The sequence below is a fragment of the Nipponia nippon genome, unplaced genomic scaffold (genome assembly GCF_047370975.1).
Source record: "Nipponia nippon isolate SJK-2023a ecotype South Korea unplaced genomic scaffold, ASM4737097v1 scaffold_15, whole genome shotgun sequence".
NCBI classification, from domain to species: domain Eukaryota; kingdom Metazoa; phylum Chordata; class Aves; order Pelecaniformes; family Threskiornithidae; genus Nipponia; species Nipponia nippon.
Genome location: NW_028262331.1, coordinates 13106021 through 13130479, shown reverse-complemented (window position 1 = coordinate 13130479; position 24459 = coordinate 13106021). Strand labels below are relative to the sequence as shown.

The 24459-nt window shown below is 52.3% G+C and overlaps 2 protein-coding genes across 19 annotated transcripts in view; one reads left to right on the top strand and one right to left on the bottom strand.

The window, feature by feature from the left end:
- Positions 1-12857, top strand: part of FAM222B (family with sequence similarity 222 member B) — a 37528-nt gene extending 24671 nt beyond the window's left edge. For 6 of the 16 annotated variants that reach the window (XM_087751668.1, XM_087751672.1, XM_087751673.1 and 3 more), the window contains 3 exons: positions 2583-2710; positions 8376-9951; positions 12682-12857. In XM_087751668.1, the coding sequence (XP_087607794.1) occupies positions 2629-2710; positions 8376-9951; positions 12682-12784 (1761 nt within the window). In that variant the 5' untranslated portion in view covers positions 2583-2628 and the 3' untranslated portion in view covers positions 12785-12857. Of the gene's footprint in view, positions 1-2582; positions 2711-3828; positions 3910-4815; positions 4904-4992; positions 5011-8375; positions 12374-12646 lie in introns of those variants that run through there. The other 10 variants (XM_087751677.1, XM_087751683.1, XM_087751681.1 and 7 more) reach the window with 8 other exon arrangements.
- Positions 12858-16039: 3182 nt separating this feature from the next.
- TRAF4 (TNF receptor associated factor 4) lies at positions 16040-24150 on the bottom strand. Of its 3 annotated transcripts, XR_015703444.1 has the most exons (9): positions 23624-24150; positions 20923-20974; positions 20485-20589; positions 20245-20406; positions 19821-19982; positions 19592-19747; positions 18393-19159; positions 16710-16765; positions 16040-16235 (listed from the first exon to the last, which is right to left on the bottom strand). XR_015703444.1 is itself a non-coding variant. In XM_087751684.1 (7 exons), exons 1-7 carry the CDS (start codon positions 23764-23766, stop codon positions 18527-18529), a joined length of 1413 nt encoding a protein of 470 aa, XP_087607810.1. In that variant the 5' UTR covers positions 23767-23782; the 3' UTR covers positions 18078-18526. The 3 variants fall into 3 exon arrangements, 1 of the variants encoding a protein (XP_087607810.1); XR_015703443.1 differs by lacking the exons at positions 16040-16235; positions 16710-16765 and adding an exon at positions 17954-18071 and having other exon boundaries at positions 23624-23782; XM_087751684.1 differs by lacking the exons at positions 16040-16235; positions 16710-16765 and having other exon boundaries at positions 18078-19159; positions 23624-23782.
- Between the last annotated feature and the right edge of the window lie 309 nt (positions 24151-24459).

Here is a 24459-nt window from a genome sequence, read left to right as displayed (position 1 = left end):
ATCAGTTAAATAATGTTTTAGACACCAAGCTCCTTTGGCCATGCAGGGATGGGAAGTAATCCTGGGCTGGCATCAGACATTACTGGAGTAAAAGGTAGATGCTTAGGTGGATATGGGAATGATGTGATCTGGTGGTTTTCTGACTGCAGTGAAGGCTCTTTAATTTGTTTGTCTGCTTTTCACTGAGAAATAGGTCTCCTTTTTGCCAGTCTTCTGAAGTTGATGAAATGAGGAAAAAAGGAAAATACAGTTATTATTTTTTTCTTGCTGACTGTGAGTGTTTCTGTTGCTTACTCAGATAAAGCTCTGGCAGCTCACAGTGGTTTTGTATTCTCATTAAAAGGAGCTGGATTCTTGTTTTGTCTTTTTGGTTTTGCTGGGCATGATTTGGGACAAGAAACTGCTGCCCACAGGCTGTCTGCAAAATTTCACTGAACACTGCATACTTATAGTCATGAATGGATCTCATCTATAAAGGTCGAGCAACTTTTCACTTCCTAAAGCAATTCCTTTAAGTTGAGGATGTGGCAGGTCTTTAGTCATCGTTTCTGAACACCTTCTGAAAAGACTCCCAAGAACTCCACCTGCTACAGAGGCTGAGAAGAAAATCCAAGTTTCAACCTTTTTTTACAAGGTTTTACAACTACAAATCTTGAACTTATAGTAGTGCGGATCATTACTATCTCCTAGGGATGAAATGGAGAATGAATGTAAACTTGTTCTCTTGGTGGTTTCGCTGTCGGCCCTGCAGCTTGGTGAGGTTGTGTGTTTGTTTCTCACAGCACTGAATTGTTGTTACTCTTGAGTGGGTAGGGTGAATGTGCAATAGCATGGAGTTGTCAAGCTAACATTCGGTGTCCAAAGTTATTTTTAATTGTTAGTCACAGTAGCACCCAACAGGCTCGCTCAGCAACACTTGGTTGGCTTTTGAGAGCACTTGCACAGTGAAGATGCAGAAGTTTTCGTAAATTAATACTTGTATGAGATTTCTTGGCTGTTGGTTTAATCAGCCTTTGTGTGTTGAACTGAGGAGATGCATACAAACATAGAGCTAATGAATTACACACAGTAATTGCTGTGCTACGAGTAAGCTTTAAGTCCACGCTGTTTGCTTTATTGGTGCAGGTACTCCTTGGGTGGTCTGACTTGCGACAGTGGTCAGAGGTTAGGTTTCAAATTAAAGTCTTTAAAACGTCCCTGCAGAGAAATCTGCTTTTGGAGCTTTCTGGAGCGTGAAGGCGGTGGTGCTATCCAGGACACAGCGCTGACGTTGCCACGTCGGGTGTCATCCAAAGGCTTCGCATCATCTGTGCAGTCCTCGGCAGTGCAACTCTTTCAGAAGTGGCTTCTGCAGGGTTTCTGCAGCCGTGGCTTCTTGTGCCAGTCTTGAGCTTTCTGCTTCCCCTGTCTTGATCTTTGAATGCTTCCCCATTTTTTTTAATTGGGGTTTTGAAACAATGACTGAAATGAATTAATTTTGAAGCCTTCGACTCTTCTAAGTTTTGGGGGCCATATAACTCCCAGAGCCCTTTCTAGCTGCTCCTTAGGTGTTTTGGCAAAAGCACTCCCTGTATAGCGGCACTGATGCTTGTGGAGATCCGGGCAAGGAGAAGTCAACTGATTTCTCCAGCTTGGCTCAGTCACCCCGTTTCCCAGAGCTTTCTGAAGTGTTCGTGGCTGGCTGTGCCTTGCCCCAGTAGCTGCAGCAGGGGGGACTTGAGCAGAGGCTTGGACCAGGTGGCCTCTAGAGACCTTGTTCCAACTCAAATTTCTCTCCGTAACCCTAGTAACGTTGGGAGACTTTGAGCCTGAGTTAGGTTTGTTGCGGGAAACCTCCCTTGTATCTGTATGCCGATGATGGGATTTGAGGGTAGCTGTGCAGTGTTTATATATAAAGAGCTCTAGTGCTCTGTGCATTCGTTTTGAGGTTTGATTTCATAAATGCTGAACCTCTGCAGTAGAAGATGGTGGCACCTCTGCAGCTCCTTTGTACAGAAGGCATGTCTTGCTGTTTGTCTAACCCAGGGCCGCGCAGGTTAGTGAGTCTCCTATGAAATGAAGGAAGTTGTAGTCATTCATCTCTCAGCCTAATGGACCACAGAAATTACAAGCTGTAGCATGCAGCTTAATCTTGCCACGAGGCAGAGTGCTGCATACTTTGCCTTCAATTTATGCATGCCATGTCTTTTATTAAATGTAAAAGAGCAGTTGACAGGATTTCTCCAGAGGACTTGCTTTGGCTATACCTGGTAGATAGCCAGTGCATTTCAATATATAGTAAAATGAATTATGGTGGTTTCTTTACCATCCATAACAACCACCTTTGAAATTTGAGGACTAGAGTTATGGATTATCCTCTGTGTGTCAAGCCACAGAGGGGAGCAAGACAGCTATTTTAGTTTTAACCCTGCAGATGATCCATTTCTTGAAGTATTTCCATTGCCGTTACGAGATGCAGTAAGGGCTGGAGCAGCAGTCGTGCATCTGTACTTGGTCAGGCCTTCACCCAGGGACGGCTCTTTGCCACTTTCTTTTCTCTGTTCCTCCTTGTGTTATAACTTTGAATTGTCTCTCTGTTGCAGTGTGCAGAGGAGTGAATGCCCCATGTTGTGTTAGTGCCTGTCTGCCATGCTGGCCTGTCTGCCAGGACCAGGTGACCTCTCCTTTCAGCTTCTTTCTTACACGCAGATGAACACTGGACTTCAGAAATGTGAGTGACGTTTTGTCTGCAGGATGTGGTTAACTGTTAAATCTGGCTCTGGTACAGCTGTGACATAAACATTCAGGATACAGTGGAAAAACTGTTTAACGTTAGAGTCTTTCTTTTGTTATGCCTTCAAGGCATCCATCAATAATGGCTCTGAGAAATCGCTGTGGAGGTTCACGTGTGCAGCAAGCTCTCCCCCCTTCCTGGCTTTGTAAAGGTTAATTTTAACCACAGCAAGATGAAATGCAAGTGAGGTTTCTGTGAGATTCGTGCCTCTTTGCTGAAAACGTTTTATGCTAAAAGTGTGCCAGCTGACTTGCTTCTTAACACAACTTTTTCCTGACTCTTTCACTTCCATTCATTTAATTACTTGTAGACACCAATAAAGTTGGATCAGGCTGATGCAAACCTTTTGAGGTCAGCAGCTCTGTTGTTCTACATACCTGGGGCATATACTGCAAATATTAGTGATCTAGCCCAAATTACTAAAATTCAAAGTTTCTATCTTCTTTTTGATGTCTCTTTGGTGCCTCTGAAAATATGTCTGCAGAGTACTCTGATAATTCTTTTTTTTATAACTTCAGTAATTTTTTTGATAGTTATACTAATATTTTTAAGAATAACTTACACTTGGGAATGTAAGTTTAATGGCTAGAGATTTTTTTAAATCTTACTCTGTCTCTCCTCTTTATCACTGAAGTTGCACATTGATTGTTCAGCTGAAATTTCATAAATACCAAGGTTTCTACATGAGATTTGGGTGCTTGCTTCTTAGGGCTGTGACCTGTCTCTTGTATTTGAAAATGTGCATTGGGAGATCTCTGTACCCTCAGTTAGCTGATGGACGCGTTGCTCTTTAAAACCAAGTAAATTACACTCCAGTTATAGCTAAAATTGTTATTATGTTAAGACTTGTGGTGCTATTGAAAATAGGTGAGGTAATTTTGCAATTAAGGGTGACATGCTTAAAGTCCTGCCAGAAGGGAATGACAGTGTTCACGTACACAGGTGTGCTCCCCCCCAGCACTTGCATAGCATTTATGCCGACTCCACAGACTTGGTAGTTGTAGCGACACTTTTGGAAATAGTACAAATCTTTACTTACAAAAGGACTTCCTTAGGTGGATGAAACTGGGCGTTCCCCTCCTTTCTCTTCCATTTCCAGTTCAAGCTTTGCTGACCAAAACGTGCTTTTTCAAAAGGTAGGCTGTTGTGGTAAGAACATAACTAGGTCCTTGCATTACATGGAGTTTCTTTGGTGGATCAGAAAGCTTAGTTTTGAAAGCAAATTGTTGAGATTCATGTGAGGGTAGCTGTGCATAAATTGGGTATTTGCTAATTACACATTTACAAGGCAACGTGCTGGTACGTGGGCAGTTTCTTAACCTGATGGTACCTGATGCTGTTTCCGAAAACTGCTTATCCCCATGCTGAAAGCATTGCTGTATCCTGCTTAGTGAAGAGCTCCGGGTACTGCATTTGAAAGAATTTAGGACATAAAGTAGCTGGCAGGCGCTGGCTGGCAGTGGTAATGCTCAGCTGTTCCAGTTTGTTCTGATTTATATGGAAAATGAAACTGCTCATACAGACCTTGCTCACCCCTGCTGCAGATGTGTGTAAGATTAATTGGTGTATTTCTCTCCATACTGTATATGCAAAAGTAGTCTAGCCCCTGGCCAAAGGAAGGCTGAGTTAATGAGCATTTTTAATGAACAGTGACTTGTGACTTTTGATGGCAGGTTGGCAGTGGGCTTTAATAATAGTGCTATTGCTTTTATAAAAGGCATAGAACTCCACAGGACAGCCTTTATTCAGACTTACGGTGTTTGTATTAATAATTTTTTAAGTGTAGTTTTCTGGATCAGACTTCTTATTAACTCCTAAAAATCCGCATTAGCTCAATTATCTTTTTTTTTTTTTCTTATACACTTTCAAATAAGAGGTGTTTTTCTTAGTGGTCTGTGTAGTAGGAGTTTTCTAGATTAATATGCACATATTTTTTCCTTTAGAAACTGATCACTATGGGACTTCCAATTTCAGTATTTTCCTTTGAATTCCAACGTGCATCACAGGAAAGGCTAACCCTGAAATTTTCCTTATCCACACAGGGGATTTCTCGCTGACTCCGTATTGATATTCTTTCCTTCCTCCCAGTGACTCCACTATAAACCTGACCAGTCAATCCGCATACATGAGGCAAGACCATTTGGGCAGTGTCTGCAGCCACTGTTGGACATATCAGCAGTGCCGCGGGGCTTGGGAAATAAAGGGTGATTTTTTTGTGACAGTGGTGCAAAGTCAAGGTGAAAGGTGCTTCTTGGTGAGCTTGGGGGGGTGGGTGGGGAGGAACAAAAGAGAGAAGAGCAGGTTGGGACTGAATATGGGGTCATCAGCTAAAATCGAGTCCTCACCTCCTAGGGGTGAGGGCTCTTTCTGTGAAGCCTGTAGAGAAACTGCTGCAGTTGAGATTTTTATGCAAAAGATGGGCACAGCTGTTTTTTGCTTGTCCCAAAGCAGATGCTCTCATTAGGGTAGGAATCCTGAAGGCCTGTTTGTATTTAGTTTAACGTTAGTGAAAATGTAACCATAGGCAGTTTTAAAGCCTTAATGTGAAATGTACTTAAAAATGTTACATTAGTGCTGAGGTGAGGCAGAGAAATATATCTCATTTCATGATAAAAATAGCTCCAGTGGTGCGATGTGCAGAGGAATGTGACCAGATGAATTGGCTGCCACAGGATTAGCGGGAGTGTGAACTGGCAGCTCACCAATTTATTGGGATAATTGCTCATATGCACAGCTTTACCTTATAGTAAACATGACATAATTACTTTTCAACAAAAGTAATCTGCTTTGCATTTACCATTAGTTAACTTTGTGGAGCTTGTCCCATTGTTTTCTTAATGTAGCTTGTTCATCAGCCATCCTCATGGTCATTTTATGGCCCGATCCAGAATTCTTGCACTTGTGGTATTTTAATACCAGCATTTTCTTTTGGTCTGTTCTAGCTGGTTTTCCATTCACTTAGTAACCAGACCTAATTGTTCTTTACTGGTTTGTAGGATGTTTGTATGGGATATTCAGACTCTTGATCAGCCCATAATGCCTTTCTCCTGATTTTTGTCCATTGCCTTAATTATTCCAGTCATCGAATCTTGCCTGTGGAACTCCTAGCAAAGCACATTTTAAGCAGCACGTTGGGACCCTTGTAAATACATCACCTTGGTCAGGCCTAAGTAGAATGGCTGAGTTAGTCCATAGTAAAAGGAGCGTAACCTTAGCTGTACGCACAACAGGCTCTGTTTGAAATGGTGGTTGGTTTCAGAAGGTCCTGTCCAAGCGATTTAAAAGATGGTTTGCCATTTGGTAGGATGCCAGACTTGATGTTGGTGTGTCATTTAACTGAGGAGTTATTTTCTCTCATCAGAGGAAGAAGTTCTTCCAGATTCGGGATTACAGATGTGTTATAACCGATAGCCACAGCCTGTTCAAACGTTGACGTTTTAGCTGTTTTCTAAAAGCTTCCATTGCAGTTCCTGTGTAACAGAAAAATAGATGCTTGGGTAAAACAATATTTAGTGTATCTGTTCAGTGTTTGTATTTACCACCTAATTTGTTGATATGCCTATAGAAATGTAAACCAGGCTGGGAAATTTTGATGGTAAAGGTGTCTTAAAGTATCTACTTTATTTTTCATCTGAAAATAAAAGCTTTATGTGACATGGCCGTAACCATAACATAAACCATAATACAGACAGGAGTGAATTCCTTTGTCCATTGTTGATTTATGGTGAGTTGCAAGGGTCATTTCTTGAGGAAGAAACAGAACTTAATGGATGTGGGCAATGCTAAAAATAAAGGTTGCTCATGAAGGCCTTGGCTGTTGAAGCAAGGTAGTACTGGCAAACTCCATTCAGAGGGTCTTCTCTCCATTAGGAGCATAGCAGCTCCCTCAGAAGGACAGATACAAGCCACCTGCCTGCAGTGGGAGGTATAGGGATATGAGCAGAGAGGATGTTCTGATTAATATCAAATAAGCATTGTCTTTGATTAAGAGAAAAGGTGTTATGTGCCAGTGTTTGGACAGCACAGAGCGTAAGAGTGTAACCGGGGCTGTGTTACATGCTGTGCTAGAGACACAAGACAGCCTGCTTTCAAAGCTTCTTATTTCACAAAAGATGTTTTTAGTATTTCTGTAATTATCTTTTCTTTTGGTATCCATCCTATTTTCCATTTTCTGGCCCTTTCTGAAAGTGAGTGCTCTTAGAGCAGTACTGCTCTCCCTCACCTGTGAAGGCTGGAAGCTTCAGGACGCAAAGAGAGAGAGATGGCTGGTACTCAGAGTTGAGCTGTACTCGGGAACCTTCTGGGGGCAATTTGCTTAAAAGAATCAGAGGTGGATTTTCAAGAGGAAGGGCTGTTTGCCTGGGAGCATCGAGCTCTTTACTGGAGCATTAGATTTCCTTGGGTCAGAGGGCCAGATGCAAGGCTGAGGTGCTCTTGGGCTCTGGAGGAGCTGGCTGCTGTGTTTCCTGTTCTTTCCGCACAGCAGCAGATGGCATGGGGATGCTGAAAATTTTAGCAAAAATGATGGGCGTTTTTTTCCAGTAAACTGTTTGCAAGGTTGGGGCGTGAATCAAGCAAAAGGAAAATCAGATTGTCAAAGCTGCAAGCCATTATTTGAAGATTATAAAATCACTTCTAAAGCAATAGTCCCATAGGAGTTAAGCAGCAGAGCTGTGGTAGGGGAATGGCTCAGCTCTGCTTGGAATACAATTATAGTGAGAGAGGCACAAGCATTTCCCTAGATTTCTGAAGTTCTTTCTAGAAGCACTTTGAGCTCGTGGGCAAGGTAGGTATCTGGTAAATCAAAGTAAGTGAAACCACACCCCTGTCTCCAGAAGTCTTTTGTCTGTGTTTGGGGAGTAGCGTGGTTTTAATCTTGTGGGGTAATCCCGTAATTTTGCTGTGTGATACAAGGATGCTGTCCTTAGCAAAGTGCCACACTGAAAATTCAGCTGAAGAAATAATTGCAAGCCATAAACTAACGCATGTGTAGCCTCCTTGTGTTTGCTGAACTTGGACTGACAAGGGCTTCCTAATGGACAAAAAGACACTCAAAGTGCTTTCAGATGTCAGCATCTAGAAAAGAACTTGGATGTAAATGGAGGCTTGAGCTGAAGTGCTTCCTATGGTTCCCACCTCAGCATTACATGGGTTTCATGTTTAATTCATAACTTCCTGATTTCTGAATTACACAGTAAAGATACTGACAATGGCTTGAAGAGCCATGGGGAGACAGCCTTAAATTAAGAGAATAGAAACTAGCCCACCACCGCAACCTGTAAGAAATATTTCAAGCTGGAGACAATCCAGTGTTTATAGCATGTTACCTGGTTTTGTCCAACTGTAAACATACTCTGATCAAAACACTGGTTTCATTTTGCTCCCCTAGGCAGGTCTTGCCTTAAGCTGAACTGGGGGTTGTGTTGGTCACCAGGTAATAAAGGGAATGAGGTACCTGGGGCACAATCTGCTGGTCTGGGAAGATTAAGTTCTTGCCTCTTGATTCCTTGGAGATTTTCTGCCCTTGTTGTGCAACTGTCTTGCCCTGGGGTTGATCCCTTGCTTACCAGAATTGGTATTGATGAATTTCCTTTCTCCGCAGGGGACACTACACAGAAAATGAGATCTGCACAGTATCCTACCCCAGCAGAATTGGATGCTTATGCTAAGAAGGTCGCCAACAATCCACTGACTATAAAAATTTTTCCAAACAGTGTCAAGGTTCCCCAGAGGAAACACATACGCCGTACTGTGAACGGACTTGATACTTCGGGCCAGAGGTACAGTCCCTACCCGTCTCAGGCCACCACGAAAACAGGCCTCCTGGCGATAGTCAAATCTCCAGCAAAAGGAGTTATCAAAGACTTTGACGGGACACGCACGCGTCTGCTGCCAGAAGCAATGATGAATCCCCCTTCCACACCATACGTTGCACCTAGCACTTTAACCCACCCCCAGGCACTTGCTCGCCAGCAGGCTCTCCAGCATGCACAGACTTTGCCGCACCCCCAGAGTATACCGCAGCCACAGACTTTGCAGCACCCTCAGGGTATACCACAGCCACAAAGCTTACCGCACCCTCAGGGGATACCGCAGCCGCAGACGCTGCCGCACCCTCAGAATATGCAGCAGCCGCAGGGCTTGCAGCATCCTCAGACCATGGCACACCAGACTCTGCAGCACCCCCCGAATCCTTTGCTGCAGCCAGGTTTACATGGAAGCAGAAAGATGCCGGATGCAGATGCGCCGCCGAATGTGACCGTGTCTACCTCAACCATTCCCCTCTCTATGGCTGCCACCCTGCAGCAGAACCAGCCACCGGACCTGAGCAGCATTGTGCACCAGATTAACCAGTTCTGCCAGGCCAGAGCTGGCATTAGCACTACCTCAGTATGTGAGGGACAGATTGCAAACCCCAGCCCTATAAGTCGCAACCTGCTTATCAATGCAAGTACCAGGGTATCTACTCACAATGTCCCTACACCCATGCCTTCCTGTGTAGTAAACCCTGTAGATCATGCTGCTGCTGCTATTCCTCCTGCCTCTGTTAATGTGCCCATGGTGAATATTAACAGGGTGCCACCTGCGTACCAGAACGAAATCAAATCGGTTGCGTGGAACCAGCACCAGCTTGCACATCTGCAGCAAATGTGTGGGGATGCTGCTGGGCCTGCTGGAGTCGCAGGGAAGCACCCTCAGAGAGAGATTGCAGGGCAAAGTTTTCCTGGCAAAACTTCAAACTACCCTCAAGAACTGTGCATGGGCCAGTCATTCAGCTTGAAGCCCCCCATTGAGAAGCCTACGCCTTCTCCACCTGTGAATGGGTTGCAGGGACCCTTGCCATACACCAATGGGCACTATTTTCAGCCCATCTGGAATAACATTCTGCCCACACCCAACAGTGACAGCTCTGGGTCCCAGGACCTCGCCATGCCTTTCCATGGGGGACAGCCAGCAGGAGCACCGCTAGATTGTGCAGGAGGAACTCATTACAGAGGTGGAGCTGGCCCGTCCAGCCAGAATAATGTGATGCAGACCATGGATTACCTAAGCGGGGACTTCCAGCAGTCCTGCTTCAGAGATCAGAGCATGGCTGTGCTGGGAAAAGTCCATCGGCCTCCCATGAACCGAGCACCTGAACCAACCGATAGTCGAAATCTTCATATTCAACACCCAGGGTATAGATAGGCTGCAGTCACTTTCACAGACAAAAATTATAGGTTTAGTCTTAATTTTAATTAATAAGCAAGGCATTTTTAACTTGCAAACTTGTGTGATCATTATAGTAACCATTGGAAGAAGACATACTGTATATTTAAAAGCTTTGCTTACATGTTATCTATCTCCTTTATGCATCAAGTATTTAACACTCCTTTTGTTTCAAAGAATTTCATTACACTACTTCACACCACAGCTGTTTCCTCACCACAGAATCCCCTTTGTGTAGCTTTTGCCTTCTGCTTAGTAGCTACTTGCTGGACCGATGTTGAGTTGCTGCAGGGTTTTGCAGTTGCATCTGTTCGCCAGCTCCGTAAAGAGCGAGGTAGCGTAGCTGCTTAGATTTCCATCTCAATTTCCTCTAAAGATTAAGAGCAACAGAATTTGTCAGGAAGCAGGGCTTATTTTCAGCTCGAAAGCCCATTTCATTAATGCATTAAACATTGACCATTTGCACTGTCTAGAGGCCTATTTAATTGAAAAAGAAGCCTACATCTAAAAAGAGCTAGCTAGGAGTATGTATTTAGGCATTAATATAGGAAGAAGCTTTTCAGCTGTTTCTTGCCGACATGCCCATATTTATCATTTAGACTTTGTCCAAAGTCAAAAGTCTCTGGCAGATTTTTCTGATGCTGTTTTTTGCAGACAGGGTATGGAGGAGGGGGGAAACGGAGGTTTTCAGGACGTAGGCAGCATAGCTGCTGTAGGTAGCTGCCTTTTTTTCTGCATCGTATTTCCCTTCCCTGCTCCCCTTTCACCTGCATAAGAGCTAGTTTTGTCTGAACCCCTCGCTGCTAGGAGTCTGGCCATCCTGATGTGAAGGGAATCCAGGCCCACTGACAACTCCAAAAAGGGTTCAGCCACTTCTCTGGTAGCTAGAATTCATTTCAGGGCGAGGAGATGTAACTCGAACTCGTCTCCGGTGCAATGAGCAGGCGCGCGGGGCAGTGTGGCAGCAGTCCCGACGGGATGGGAGGCGGTTGATCTGAAGCAAAGCTCTGCTCACGAGCCACTGTGGGACTGACGGTCCTGTATTCCTCTCTGTCAAAGCACCACAGCAGATTTAATGGAACAATTCTCCTCTCTGGGAATTAGTGAACCTTTTTATAACATCCCTTTTTCCCAGGGTCTCGGTCCCTAACTCCTTCTGTTCCTTTCCCACATCACTTCCAGCAGCTAGTCAAGTCGGTGACTGTAGGACACTAACTATTGGGTAACCTCAGCATCTTGTTCTCCTCAGTGTACCGAAACATACCTTCCCTTTCTAACGGCCGAATTTGTTGTAAGTAGAAAATTTCTCATCTCTGTTAATGAGACTAATACTTGAACATAATGATCACAATCAAGTTTGGAAATTAAAAAAAAATAAAGAAAAAGATAAATGCATTGGTTCTTTATATGTACACTGGCTAAAAATATTGCTCTACACTGTAACTTTTAAGTGTAATATTTCTGTATGAATGTCGCCTGGTAGTGTGGGTTTGAGTAGCATTGTGTATGGGTGAACCCACTGGCCTCTGCCATCCACTGGCCTCCCTCACAGCCCTTTGAAAAACAAAGCCTTAAGTATTTGCTCCTTGAACTTTCCTTAATGAGCATGGTTTAAAATCTTAAGACATCATACAAAATTAAAAAAAAAAACAAGTTTTGAAGTGACGTCATAGTTGGCTAGAGATTCTTAAAAGTTTTTCGTAAATGGAAAAATTAGAAAACATTTATTTGTATTTTTTTAATTTAGATGTGTAGTCCTGGGCTGTAACAAATATTTAGGTTTCAGAGCTTAGCAGAGTACGTTTTCTGACTCCTTGCGTAAGTTAGTACACTTATGTCATTATTTAAATTCTTTTAAGTGTACTATAAACCGTTCTTTAGTGGTAACTCTTTAGCAAAGTTAAACAATTTGACTAAAGACGGATTAAATTATGTGTTGGCTTGTGTTGCCTTATATTTAAAAGGAAAAATTGCCTGATTGTGTTATGCCAAATGATAGCAACATGAAGTCCTAATTTATTGTTTATAATCGTATTCCTGCAGTCTTTGTGAAAACTGGTAAATATACATCTATGAAAGAACTAAAATCCTGAGGCTTTTCATGCAATATTTTTCTGAATACGTTATATTGGAAGCCAAGGTTCGAGTCTGAAGCTGCTTCCCTTACAGTCTGCCCGTCGTCTTCCCCATCATACTCCCCCAAATTGATCTAGGGCTGTGCTATGACTTTAACCTTTCCTGCCAAGTTAGTTACTGTAAGGTGTTCTGCTACCTGAATACATACCTTTTTACTAAATAAAATACTGGCATCTCCTCTGTTCAGTAGCCTGCTACAAATCTCAACCCAGACTGTTATTAAAAGCTAATTTTTTCCTCCTGCTCTTCTCCTGAGAGAGAGACTGAGTCGAGTCCCATGTTGTGGTGTTTGTGGAAGTGGTTTCAATGCTGGGGAGGTGTTGCATTAGCCATGGCGGCATGCTGTGAGCTGTGGGGATTGTCCTGCACGGGCAGTTGCAGGTAGAGCTGCGACCACTGAGACTTTGCCCCGGTACAGCAGGGCTGGGAAGCAAAAATACTCCCGAGACTCATCCAGGTGGGACATTGCTTGAAAAATAGGAATCATTTCACTATTAAAATACACTGAAATGTTTCTTTTCGTTGTAGGAGTTTCTTTAAACCAACCCTTTTCACTTCTGCAGCAGCCTGTTGCTGATGGGCTCTCCTTCCTTCTCCTTCCCCACTACATCTTCTGTAAAGAGAAACAAACACACCGACCTGCTTCGTTCCCCGGTGCAACCTTAGAGCAAACACTGAATGCGCTGTGTAGGCGCCCGCCACGGGGATCCAGATGTGGTCCTGTCACTTACCAAGGTGACGGAGGGGAGAGCAGATGAGGCGCAAGCCAGAGGTCGGTGGTCCAGCGCATCGTAGGAGGTGTGCTCTCCTGGAAACGTTTGTCCACGCGCAGTTTTATTTCATGCTCTGCCCGGTGCAGAAATAAGGGTAACCTAAAGGCCGGGGACCTGCCCTCACCCTGGGCTCTCCCAGGGACCCCGATGCGGATAGTTGCCTGCCTTTGGGGTTCAGATCGCTGCTTTCCTTTCTGTCTTTTCATCTGTGGGTCAGTGGCTTCCTGACCTGTGACTCCAGCGCGAGGCCTCTGTTCCCCTGGTGGGTCCTGGGCCCTCGCAGATGATGGTTCTGCTCCTTGAGGAAAGAGTAAGGTATTTTGAGATGTTTTCTTGAACTTCTTATGCTGCCTCATCAGCACTGAAATCTGTCCCCTTTACGGTACCATACTGATTTAGTGGGATATTGTCATTCTGATGGTTGCTGGCAACTCCCTTGCCAGCTGGAGGTGGACATTAGATAGATCCCAGGAGGGATAAACATGAAAGTGGTGTAAACCCTTCCCCGAGGAAGCTTCCATCTCTGACGTGTCTTGTCTTTCAAGCAGAAGCTTTGTAGCTGTTAAATCGCAAGCCCGGTTTGTTACAGCCCAAAGTTAACATTTTATAAAGACACTTGTGAATTTTCTTCAAGCTTACGACGTGAAAGATGTTTCTGTGTGACTCGGCCGCTCCCGTAGAAACCAAACGGAAGTGTTTGCTGGGGCTCACTGGGGAGGGAACTGGGAATTGCTGCTGTATTTCATTAAACCACAGACTGATTATAAACACTGCTGCTTATGTGCTACGGGTATGAACTAGAAAAATAAAAAGTGGAGGGAAGAAAAGAGAGAGGCCTCGTCCCTCTGCCCTTTCTGCAGGTTTGATGCAGTGCGAGTGTGTGAGGCTTGTGTGGCCGTGGTCAGCAGCACGGGGAGCCACGGGCAGCATGGGGTGGGTGCTTGTCCCAAAGGGAATTTGGGGGAGTATGAATGCATTGGGCATGGGAAAAAAGAGATACAAAAATCTCAGAGCCAGAAAGGTGCTGAAATAATTATTAAAAAAAGGAGGAGGAGTTGAGGAGGTGGTTTAAGTCCTCTCAAGGGGAACTTGGAGAGATTTTTGACAAAGTCTGCGTGGGTTAGGGCTGTCCTGCACGCTGAAGGTCAGCTTTCCCTGGCCAGGAGGGAGACATAGGGCTGCTCCAAAAGCTGACCTGATAGAATGTGTAATAAACTCAGAGTTTTGTTTATTAACATAATACGAAATACAAAATTTTAAAGGGAATTCGTAACATTTGTAGACCCCTTCCGGAAGATAGGAGCTGCGAGGGTTTTCTCCCCTTTCCAGTGGTCATATGTCTAATTTAATCTGCATGCTTTCATCACTAAGAATGACACAACTCAAAACCCATCTCCTGTGCACTTGCTGCAAACATCTGAGTGTCGAAATCCCTCTGATGGCAAACTAACACCTTTCATGCTGTTTCCAGCATTCCCCAGATACTAAGAAACATATTTGGTTCCCACATGCTTTTCAGCAATTTGGGCTAAAGCAGGCAGCTCAGCCCAGCTAAGCTTAGCTGGGAAGAGCTGTGTTTGCCCACAGGCACTGCCGTGTCCCGGCTCCAGCATCCAGAAACGCTGTGCCGAGGGCAGCGTCTCCGTCCATCTGCCCTTTGACTCACCATCACTGGAGCTCCTTCCATACCTGGATTCTTCATCTGTCCCCCCAAGAGGAGGAATCCCTTCTGCAAAGCTTCTTCAGGACACTTTTACATCATCTTTGCAGCTAGTTAGACCTGTTTACCGCAGCAAAGATCTGGTGCAATAATGAGCCAGCGGGGACTTCGGTGCGAGCAGCTGCTGCCACCACCAAGGAGTTACCTGCAGCCGCAGCTAACTAAGCTAAAGGCTTCTGGCAGATGGCAGAGTAAGATTCAACCTTTTAAAACTTCTCCTTTAAGGCAAAATAAGGTTTTCTTCCAAAGGTTTAATTGCTGTGTTTGGTCTTTTCCCCCTACGCTGAGCTCACTGTAGATGGTGGGAGGATGCAAACGTGGTGTTTGACCCAGGGTAGGCAACACGCTGAGATGTTCTCTACCAGCAGCATGTCGTCTTGTGATTGAGGCAGTTTGGAGAGGAGCAACTGCTGCAGATGCTGCAAAAAAATCAGAGCTGGAAAAAATCCTGCCCGATGTGGGGGTCCTGGAAGGTCCACAGGGGTGGAGGAGCCAAAGGACAGGGGCACTTTGAAGTCAGCTCCTCGCCCTTTAGCTCGGGGAGCTTGTGTCAGACATCTTCTAGCAGTGGCTGCCTTTCGGATGCTCTTGCAATGCTCAACAAGGCCAAACTGCAGTAAAATTACTGGAGTATTTTATCTAATTAGTTTAAGTTAATTTCAAGGCAATTGGGTACAAACCATTAAATCAGTTGGGATGGCTGCTAGCCTGAGAGATGCACTAAAATTGAAGTGGTGAAATCACACCAAGATTTAAATGGTCCCATTGTAAACCCCTCTCTTCCACCGCCCACAAACCCCGCGGTCCTGGGGAGGGAAAGGGCTGGGGGAGGGAGGGGAGCCCCGCCAGGTTTTTAATAAAGGATATGAAGAGCAAATTTGTCTTGCGTTTTTCTCCTGATGAAATATTAATGTCTGGTGTAGCCGTCTTGGCTGAGAAGTGTCAGTAATCAGCACAAATCAGGACTCCACCGCATGAGCAGTAGATGGAGTGGTTTTGCCAAAAATTCTCCCTGTCTGCATCCCAAAGGTTTTGTAAGGCATTAAAAGGACTGGTGTTCAGTTAGATAAGGGCATCTCCAATGTGGCTGGGCTCTTAAACAAGCAAAGATCCAGCCCCTGCCATCCAGGCTGGGGACTTCCTTGACTTAGAGGGTATTTAATAATGCTTTCCTCTCTGGCCTGAGCATCTTGTGAACCATCCGGCCAGTGTCCGAGCCCCATTGGACCAATGGAGCAGGGAGAAAGCTGGCAGGTTCTGAGCCTTTAGAATAAATCTTCAAACCAATAAGTTTCCAGGAAGTTTATTTTTAAACTTGATATTTGAAGCTAAATTTAGTAGCAAATCGATTTTTCTCCCTCTCCACGAATATTAAGAGCGTCACCTCCTGCTTCACAACCCAGGTCTTGCAGGGGATTTGCTCCCCCATTTTATGCAAACACATGAAGGTTAAGAGGTGCTTGAAGATCCAGCTGACATTTCCAGCCAGGCACTGCGCAGAGATGTGAGCGTCGTGGCTCCGGTTGCAAAGTGCCAGGATAAATGGAGCTGTCGTGCGGTGCTGATTGGCACTGGGTGCTTCTGTGCTGGAGTGTCGGCACTGGGAACTACTGGAAAGCGACACCTGATGGCAAATTTGACATTTATGATTGGGGGGGGGGAAAAGGACAAAAAAAAACAAACACCCAAGCAGGCAGAGCAGAGGGTTGTAAATAGATCTCTGAGCTGGGGATGAGGTGGTGCGGGGTCACGGTCCCTGGCTCCCTGGGTTTGTTTTCCCTCTCAGCTCCCAGCATGGCATCCCAGTGCTGGGCTGTCAATGAGCACAGCCAGGCACTGCTGTGCAGGCTTTCACCAGAGTCACTTCACCACAATAGCTGAAACTTTTAGTTCATAAATAATCTATGGATTTTTTTTTAAGATAACTGGTCTGCAACAAGAGGCTGCCAACACCCTGCTGTATGGCCTGGCTATAGGAACAGGACAGTTCCTCTACAGTGTGTGTATAGATATACATAACTATATAGATAAAAAGTATATAATAAATATAAAAATAAAACACATATAAATAAAATGTACGCAGGTCAGGTGGTTTTACCCTTATGTAGCTCAGGTCCCATCAGTCCTGACCAAGCAAAAAAGCAGGTTGAGGCTCTGTAAGAGAAAAGAAATAAGAAAGAGGGAAAATGTGCTGTGGAGCAGCAGGTTTGGTACTAGCGAACGCCGTCTGTGGGGCTGCGGTTCTGCTCAGCCAAACCCTGCTAGAGCAGCAGTGCCCCCAAGCCGAGCGCAGCACTGGATACCAGGCAGGATGGCATCAGGCAGCAGTGCAGGCTGCACTGGGCACCAGTACAGGCCAGCACTGGTATGGGCTGTTAACAGGCACCAGAACAGGCTGGCAACAGGCGCTAGTACAGGGCTGGCACTGGGCACCAGTACAGACTGATACTGGGCACCAGAATGGGCTGGCACTGGGCACCTGTATGGGGTGACACTGGGCGGCAGTATAGGGCTAGCATTGGGTACCAGTATCGGCAAGAACTGGGCATCAGTAGGGGCTGGCACTGGGCACCAGTATAGGGTGGCACTGGGTGCCAGTATGGACACCAGTACAGGCTGGCACTGGGCACCAGTATGGCCTTGCATTTGGCTCCACTGTAGGAACAGCATTGGGCACTGGTACAGGCTTACACTGGGCAGCAGGATGGGCTAGCAATGGGCACCAGTACGGACAAGGCAGCACTGGTAGGAGCTGGCATTGGGCACCAGTATGGGCAGGCGGCTCGCCCCATTCCCCAGGGCCAGCTGGTGTCACCCCCGGCCCAGGGGCTGTGCCACAGCCCGGGGCAGCACCAGGCCCCCCCCCGCTGGGCTGGGACCCACCCAGGGGGACATTCCCGGGACGGGGACAGGGTATGGGGACAACCTGGCAGCGCTGCCCCCCCCCAGTTGTGTTAAGCTGGGGCAGCACTAATGCAATTGTGGGATTAGCCTGCAGAGACGGCGACCCCCTCCATTGCTGCCAGCGTGATTTTGGGAGGTGGACACACACCTGGGGCCTGATCCAGCTGGGCTCCCTCAACCTGCCCCAGTGCCCCTCCTGTCCCCAGCCATTGCCCACCCACCCTTATCTGCTCTGAATCCCCGCCCCCCCGGGCTGTAATTGCCCCTGTGCTAATGGAGGTGGGGGGGCTGCAGGACAACAGCACCCTGGGGCTGGTGACACCCCCCCAGCCATCCCTGCTGCCGGCGATTACCGAATTAACCGTCTCCATCTGAGCCCGTCTGCTGCCAAGATGTGGGTCAGGGATTACCCCCCTCCATGCCCCCAGCCCAGCCCTGGCTCTCCCTGTTCCCCAGCACCCACAGCTGCACTGTGAGCACCCCTGTGCCGGCAGGCACTGGGGACAGGGGTCCCCCATCCCGTCCCTGGCCAGGCGGAGGAAGGCAGTTCAGGCAGCTGTAATAAATACAAGAAAACTTTATTGAAAAAAAAGAGGCAAGGAGGGGGCAGTGGGCCCCAGCCCGGGGTAATAAATAACAACCGTGCTCCCAGGGGGCACCAGCTTACAAAATATGGCTCTGGGCAGTGGGGTCCCACAGGGTCCCCAGTGAGGCTGGCAGGGGCTGCTGGGCACCCTGGTGAGGGGCTTGGGGCCCAGCCCCCCCCCCCCGGCACCCCCAGGCACCTGAGATGGGGCTGCCCTGGGGGGCAGCTGGGGCTGCAGCAGGGTCCCAGCCCCGGGAGGGATGTGGGGGAGCAGCCCCATCCCCTGCCTACCTGAGAGCCGCTGGCTGCGGCCACGGCGGTGTCCCCAAGCCGGGGGTACCGGCTGCGGGCAGGGGCTCAGCACCACTTGGGGCACCCCAGGCAAGCACCCAGCTCACGTCCTGTCCCCCCTGGGGCACCAAGGCTCAGGCCAGGATCTTCTGGGGGATCTCCACTGAGGCTTTGATGAAGATGGCGTTGTCCCGCACGTAGTTCCGCTTCTTGATGTCCTCGTGGGAGATGAACTTGGGGTAGCCAAAGCCCAGGGTGCTCTCGTCCAGGGAGCTGCGTGAAGCCCCTGGCTTCTGGAAGTTTTTCCAGTTGGGATCGGGGTGGAAGGTCTCAGTGATGTGCTGGGGCTTGGAGAGCGAGGGGTCGCTCTGGTCCAGCAAAGAGAAGGTGACGCGGTAGGAGAAGGGCCACTCCAGCAGGTTGTCATACTCGCCCGGCAGCACACGGATGTAGACGGAGAGGTGACTGCTTTCCCCACTCCCGTTGCCGTTGAGGAAAGCCGAGACCTGGAGCTTGTAGCCGTACTTGTGGGTGTAGAAAGGGGGGCTGAAGAACTCGTAGTTGCTGCGGGCTTTGGCCTCCTGCAGCTTGCGGGTATAGTCGGCGATCTTCCAGATGAGGGTTCCGTCGCTGCTTACCGACAGCTCCTCCACGTCCCGCCGCAGCTCCAGGATCTCCTGCCGCTGCCGGCTCACCAGAGCGCACACCATGCCCAGGTGCACCTTGGTGGTCTCCTCCAGGTGCCGGCCCATGGCCAGCTTGGGGCACTGTGGGGACAGCAGGACCGTCAGCGGGGGGGGGTGCCAGGGGCACGGGACAGTGTGGGGACATGGGGTGGGACAGGGCAGAAGGATGCTGTGGGCATGTCACGGAGATGTCGTTGGAGCATGGGGTTACTGGAGCAGGACGGCACAGGGATGCTGTGGGGACACAGGAGTGGCACAGGGACACCTGTTTGGGATGGCATGGGGACACTTAGGTGGCAAAGCGACACAGGGGTGAGGCAGGACAAGGATGGGGATACCATGGAGCCACATGGATGGGACAGAGCAGAACAGGGACGCTACATGGGATGGGACAGACATCAGGGCCGGAGAGGTGTGGGGATGCTGTGGGGGCACAGGTGCATGCCATGGTGGGGACAAGACCATGGCAGGATGGTCAGGGGGACACCAGCACGGGGCTAGGGATACACTCACGCGGTGCTTGCAGCCAGCTTCCTTGAAGGGGCACAGCAGCATGGCAGTGTTGCAGCTCTCCTTGAGGTGGGTGGGCATGTCCTCCCGGGCGATGCTGGGCGTCCCGCACTGGTTGGGGCAGGACATGGGGTACCGGGGACACTGGTACTGGTGGTTCTGAGGACAGAGGGTGGCCGTCAGCCGTGGCCAGGAGCCAGCAGGGTGATGGTCCCTGTGGGCCCCGTCTCACCTGGATGGTATCAAAGACGAACTCCTTGGCGCAGTAGGTGCAGGGCTGGGTGCGCTTGGGGCACTCGGCCAGGGCATGCTGGGACAGCAGGCGCCGCATCATGCGGGCCCCACACTTGTTCTCGCAGTACACGCTCTCCTGGGGACACGTGCCCTGGTGGCCCTGAGGACCACAGCAGCATCGTCACCCTCCAGCCACCCACAACGGCCGGCCCTGCTGGGGATGGGACCATGTGGTGCCCCCCCCATGGCCAGGCTGTGCCCCCCATAGTGTGCCCCATCCAGGCTCTGTCCCCATGGGCAGGTTGTGCCCCCATGGTGCCCCCAGCCAGGCCATGCCCCCATGACACCCCTGCCAGCTGTGTCCCCCATAGTGTCCCCACCACAGTCATGCCCCCCGGCATGGTGCCCCCCGCAGCGCCCACCTCGAAGGCCTCCCCGGTGAAGTCACTGGCGCAGAACTCGCACTTGACCCGGCGCTTGGGGCAGCCGTGCTGGACGTGCTCGGGCAGGTCGCGGCGGCTCAGCTTGGCGCTGCACCGGTTGGGGCAGGGGATGACGTTGAAGCCACAGGTGCCAAGATGGGCCTGGGGGGCAGAGAGACAGTGAGGGGGGCCATGGGGTGCAGCCTTGCCCCCCCCCCCTCCCATCCTGCCAGTCCCTACCTGGAGGTGCTTGATGAGCCCGCTCCAGCGGCAGCCTTCCTCACTGTGGATGCAGCGGATGCCCAGGCTCAGCACCTGCGCCTCCAGCTCTGGGTCAGGGTAGATCTGGGGAGGCAGCACTGGGCATCAGCATCCCGCGCCAGGCTGCAGGGGTAGACGGAGCCCCCACCCCAGCCTGGCCAGGAGCCGCAGGCACACTGCCCAGCGCCGGATCCCCCCCACCAGCACACAAACAAGCACCCTTTGTCGGGAGCGGGTTTCCGTTCCCCAGCCCTGCGGCACAAAGGGCTCTCTCTTGCTTCCGCACGGGCGGCTGTGCCAGGCTGGTGCGGCTGTGCCAGGCGGGTGTGCAGAGCCCGGGGCCAGCCCCTTGGTGGGGGCACAGGGGACAGGAACGTCCCCTCAGAGCGGGGTACCCTGGCCACGTGCCGGGCTCACCTTGGCATAGTCCAGGGGCAGCTGGTCCTCCGGGCACTTGAAGACGCCTTCGCTGCAAGACACAGAGAGCGGTCAGGATCACTCAGGGCTGGCGAATGGCAGCACTGGTGACACAGCCACCATGTCCCCCAGGGTCCCCGCCATCCCACCCCAGGACGTTGGTGCTGCCCCTCCGCCGCTGAGTGCTTACCCCTTGCCAAATCCAGCCATGGCCCTCGGGGAGCTGCAGCCCTTGGGGAGCCGCAGCTCTAATCCCGCTCCATCTGTCTGAGCTGGGAAATGCCCCCGCCAGACACCCCCCTGGGCAGCCCCCCCCTCCCCGAGCCGGGCACGGCAGCCACGGTCCCCAGGGGTCTGGGACAGCCACTGCGAGCATGGCACCATCTGGAGCCCCGGCAGCCTCTTTGCCCGCCCCAGCCCCCCGGGATTAAGGCAGAGTGCCGGTGGCAGGCCAGGAGCCGTGCCAGCAGGGGTCATGGGCGCCCACAGCCCCAGGTGCTGGGGCCCAGGGGGGTGGGGGGGCAACAGCTGGGTGCCAGATGTGCAGCCTGGACGTGTAGCCCCAGGGCTCCCACACCACAGGAAACAGCCCCACCAGCGACCGCGGTGAGCCACAATGGGGGGACAGGCAGCTGCCGTGGAGGGGTCCCCACCCTGCTGGGCCCCCAGGACAGGGTGCTTCTCCTGAGAGCCGAGCCCAAGCTGGGAATGGCCCTGCTGAGGAGGGGCAACGTGGGGTGGAGGATGGTGATGGAGCCCAACAGGCAGCCTGGCCTGTGACACGGCTGGTCAGGAGCCACCCTCACCCCTGGCTCCCATGACACCGTGCCCGGGGACAGACAAGGGTGGCACCCCATACGCCATCCCTGATGGACATTGGCGTGGGATGGACATTGGCCACGGGTGCTGCCCACAGGGACACGCAGCAGGGACACGCAGCAGGGACCCCAGGACTCTGGTGTCCCCAAGGTGTCTCTGGACGAGGCCGCGAGGTCGCTCTGCCCGCACGCAGCCCTGCACATCTAATCACCGCGTGCCCTTGGCAGGCGCTGGCGCAGCCTTGACCGGGGCTGCCAAGCGGATGCAAGACAGTGTGATGGAGCCAGCAGTGCCACCTGGCACGTGCTGGCCTGGGATGCCCGGGCAGGGTGCAGTGATGTCCCGTGCAGCCACCACCCCCGTGCTGTGGGGCCAAGTGATCCCCGGGAAAACCAGCCCACTGATGCGGGGTGTGATCCCCATGGGGCACAGCCACATCCAGCCCTGCCACGTGCAACCGCGGGAGTCACCGGGCACCTGTCGAGATAAGCTGCTCCTGGCTGGGGCTGGGCACCCAGCCCTTTCCAGGGAGCCCACGATTGGCATTGCCCCACAGCTGGCATTGCCCCATGGCTGGCATCGTCCTGCTGCCTTTCCAGGGGCAGCCGGCCCTGCTTGCACCCCATGCATGGTGTTGGGGTGCCGGGGCTGGCGGGGAAGCGGGACAGCGACCCGAAGCCAGCGCCTAATCCCCAACAAAGCCTCCCCCATTCCTCACGCTCGGCCGGGCAGGGAATGTGCTGAGGCAGCGCCCGGGGGCACCATCCTTGCCTCTGACCTTCGCGGCGTGCCGGGGTGCAGCGGGGGCAGCGGACCCCCAGCACCCCCGGCGCCCACCCCGGCACTGCGGCGGGGCTGGATGACTCAGTGGGCTGAGACCCCCAAACCTGTCCGGTGCAAACGGAGCGGCTCAGTGGAGGGACCCCGGTGTCCGGCCGCACCGGCAGAGCCGAGGTGCCCGTGGGGCGGATGCGGGAGGGGAGCAGAGGCGCTGCCTGGCACGGGCCCCGGGAACGCCCGGTTTCGCAGAAACCGGCCGGCGGCAGCCGAGCCCGTGGGGCCCCCGGCCTGGGCGAAGGTCGCCTCGGTGGGGCGAGGCGCAGCCGGAGGCAGCAGCGGAAACCGGGGCCCGGGGCGACGCTTCACACTGCCGCACACCCGGCCCGGGGGGCACGGGCACCCCCTCGCCGTGCCACCGCAGGACCCCCCGGCCCCGCGCCGGGCACGGCAGCCAAGAACCGGGCAGCACCGGCCCCGGCACGTGCCCCGCTGCCGGTACCGGGGCCGGAGCTGCCAAAGCGTGGGCGGGGGTGGGAAGGGGCCCCGTCCCCTCGCTCCCAGCGAGCGCCCACGGCCGGGTCGCTCTCACCTGTGCACCTCCCACCCCGTCGCTTCCTCCAGCTGGGCCGGGGCAGGAAGGGGTTAAGCACAAATCTGCAAGCGCTCGAAACTCGCCGCTCCGGGCTTCACCCAGCCCTCCTCTTCCTCCTCCTCCTCCTCACCGAGAGCAGCCACGGGCCGCTGCACCCCGCGGGGCGGCTGTCACGGGCCGGGGGCGCCCCGCACCCCCCTCCCCTCCCCGGCCCGGGGCGCCCCGGCCACCCCGCACTCCCCATCCCGGGGCACCCGCGGCACCCCGCCCTCGCTCCCCGTCCCGGGGCACCCCGCACCCCTCCCCGGGGCACCCCGGCGTGCGGGGCGGCTCCGCACCGGGCAGCGACGCCCAGGGCCGGCGGGGGGGGCGGGTAGAGCACTCGCCGCCCCCCGGGGTGTGGAGCCCCGGATCGGGGGGGGGGGGGGGTGTCCGGGGGCTGCATAGGGGAAGGGGTGCGCGGCGTGACGCCACGGCGGGGCGGCCGTGACGTCACGGCGGGGGGCTCACCTGAGGAACTCCTGCAGGCAGGTGTCGCAGAAGCGGTGGCCGCAGGTGGAGACGCGGACGGGCTCCCGCATGGGTTTTCCGCAGAGCGGGCACAGCACCCGCCGCCGCGGCCGCTCCAGCAGCTTGTAGTCGTAGCCCGGCATCCCGCCGCCCCGCTCGCCTCCGCCGCGCCCCGCTCGCCTCCGCCGCGCTCCGCGCCCGGCTCCGCCCGGGGGCCGGAGGGGGCGGGGGAACCGGCCTGACACCGCCCCGCGTCCGGGGCCGGGGGCCGGGCTCCCGGCTCCCCCTCCCCGCCCCGCCGCGGCCGCACCGGGGGCTGGGGCGGCCCCGACGGCCCGGGGGCTCCGGGAGCGGCGCCTCGGGCACGGCCCCTCCGGGGGGGGGAACCCACCGCACCGGGCACGGCCCCCCCGGCCGCGGGGATCATCACAGCATGCCACGGACCGCGGGGAGCATCACATCACATCACGGACAGTCCCCGGGGGCCGCGGGGAGCATCACATCACATCACATCACATCACATCACATCACATCACATCACACCACACCACACCACATCACGGACAGCCCCCCCGGGGGCTTGTGCACAACCCGCCGAGCGCCCCCCGCCCGGCCGCAGCCCCCCCGGCCCGGGGCTCTGGCTCGGGGGACACACACACACCGTGCTGTCCCCGCTGCCCCTGCGCCCCCTCCCCGGCAGCACCAGCTTGGCCCAGGGCGCCCCAGGGGTGCCCCGCTCCTGCCCGCAGCTGTGGCTGTGCCCCCAAGCGAGGCCTTGGGGGCGGCTCCCATACCCCCCGCTCCCACCGCAGAGAGTGACCCGTGTCCCAGCCGGG

Bases quoted from the DNA above. Each gene is read 5' to 3' on its own strand.
- TRAF4 (XM_087751684.1), bottom strand. From the start codon at position 23,766: ATGCCGGGCTACGACTACAAGCTGCTGGAGCGGCCGCGGCGGCGGGTG. The intron at 19,748-19,820 runs GTGAGACGGGGC...CTCTGTCCTCAG, and splicing joins TCGTCTTTGATACCATCCAG to AACCACCAGTACCAGTGTCC. The intron at 19,160-19,591 runs GTGAGTGTATCC...CTGTCCCCACAG, and splicing joins AAGCTGGCTGCAAGCACCGC to TGCCCCAAGCTGGCCATGGG.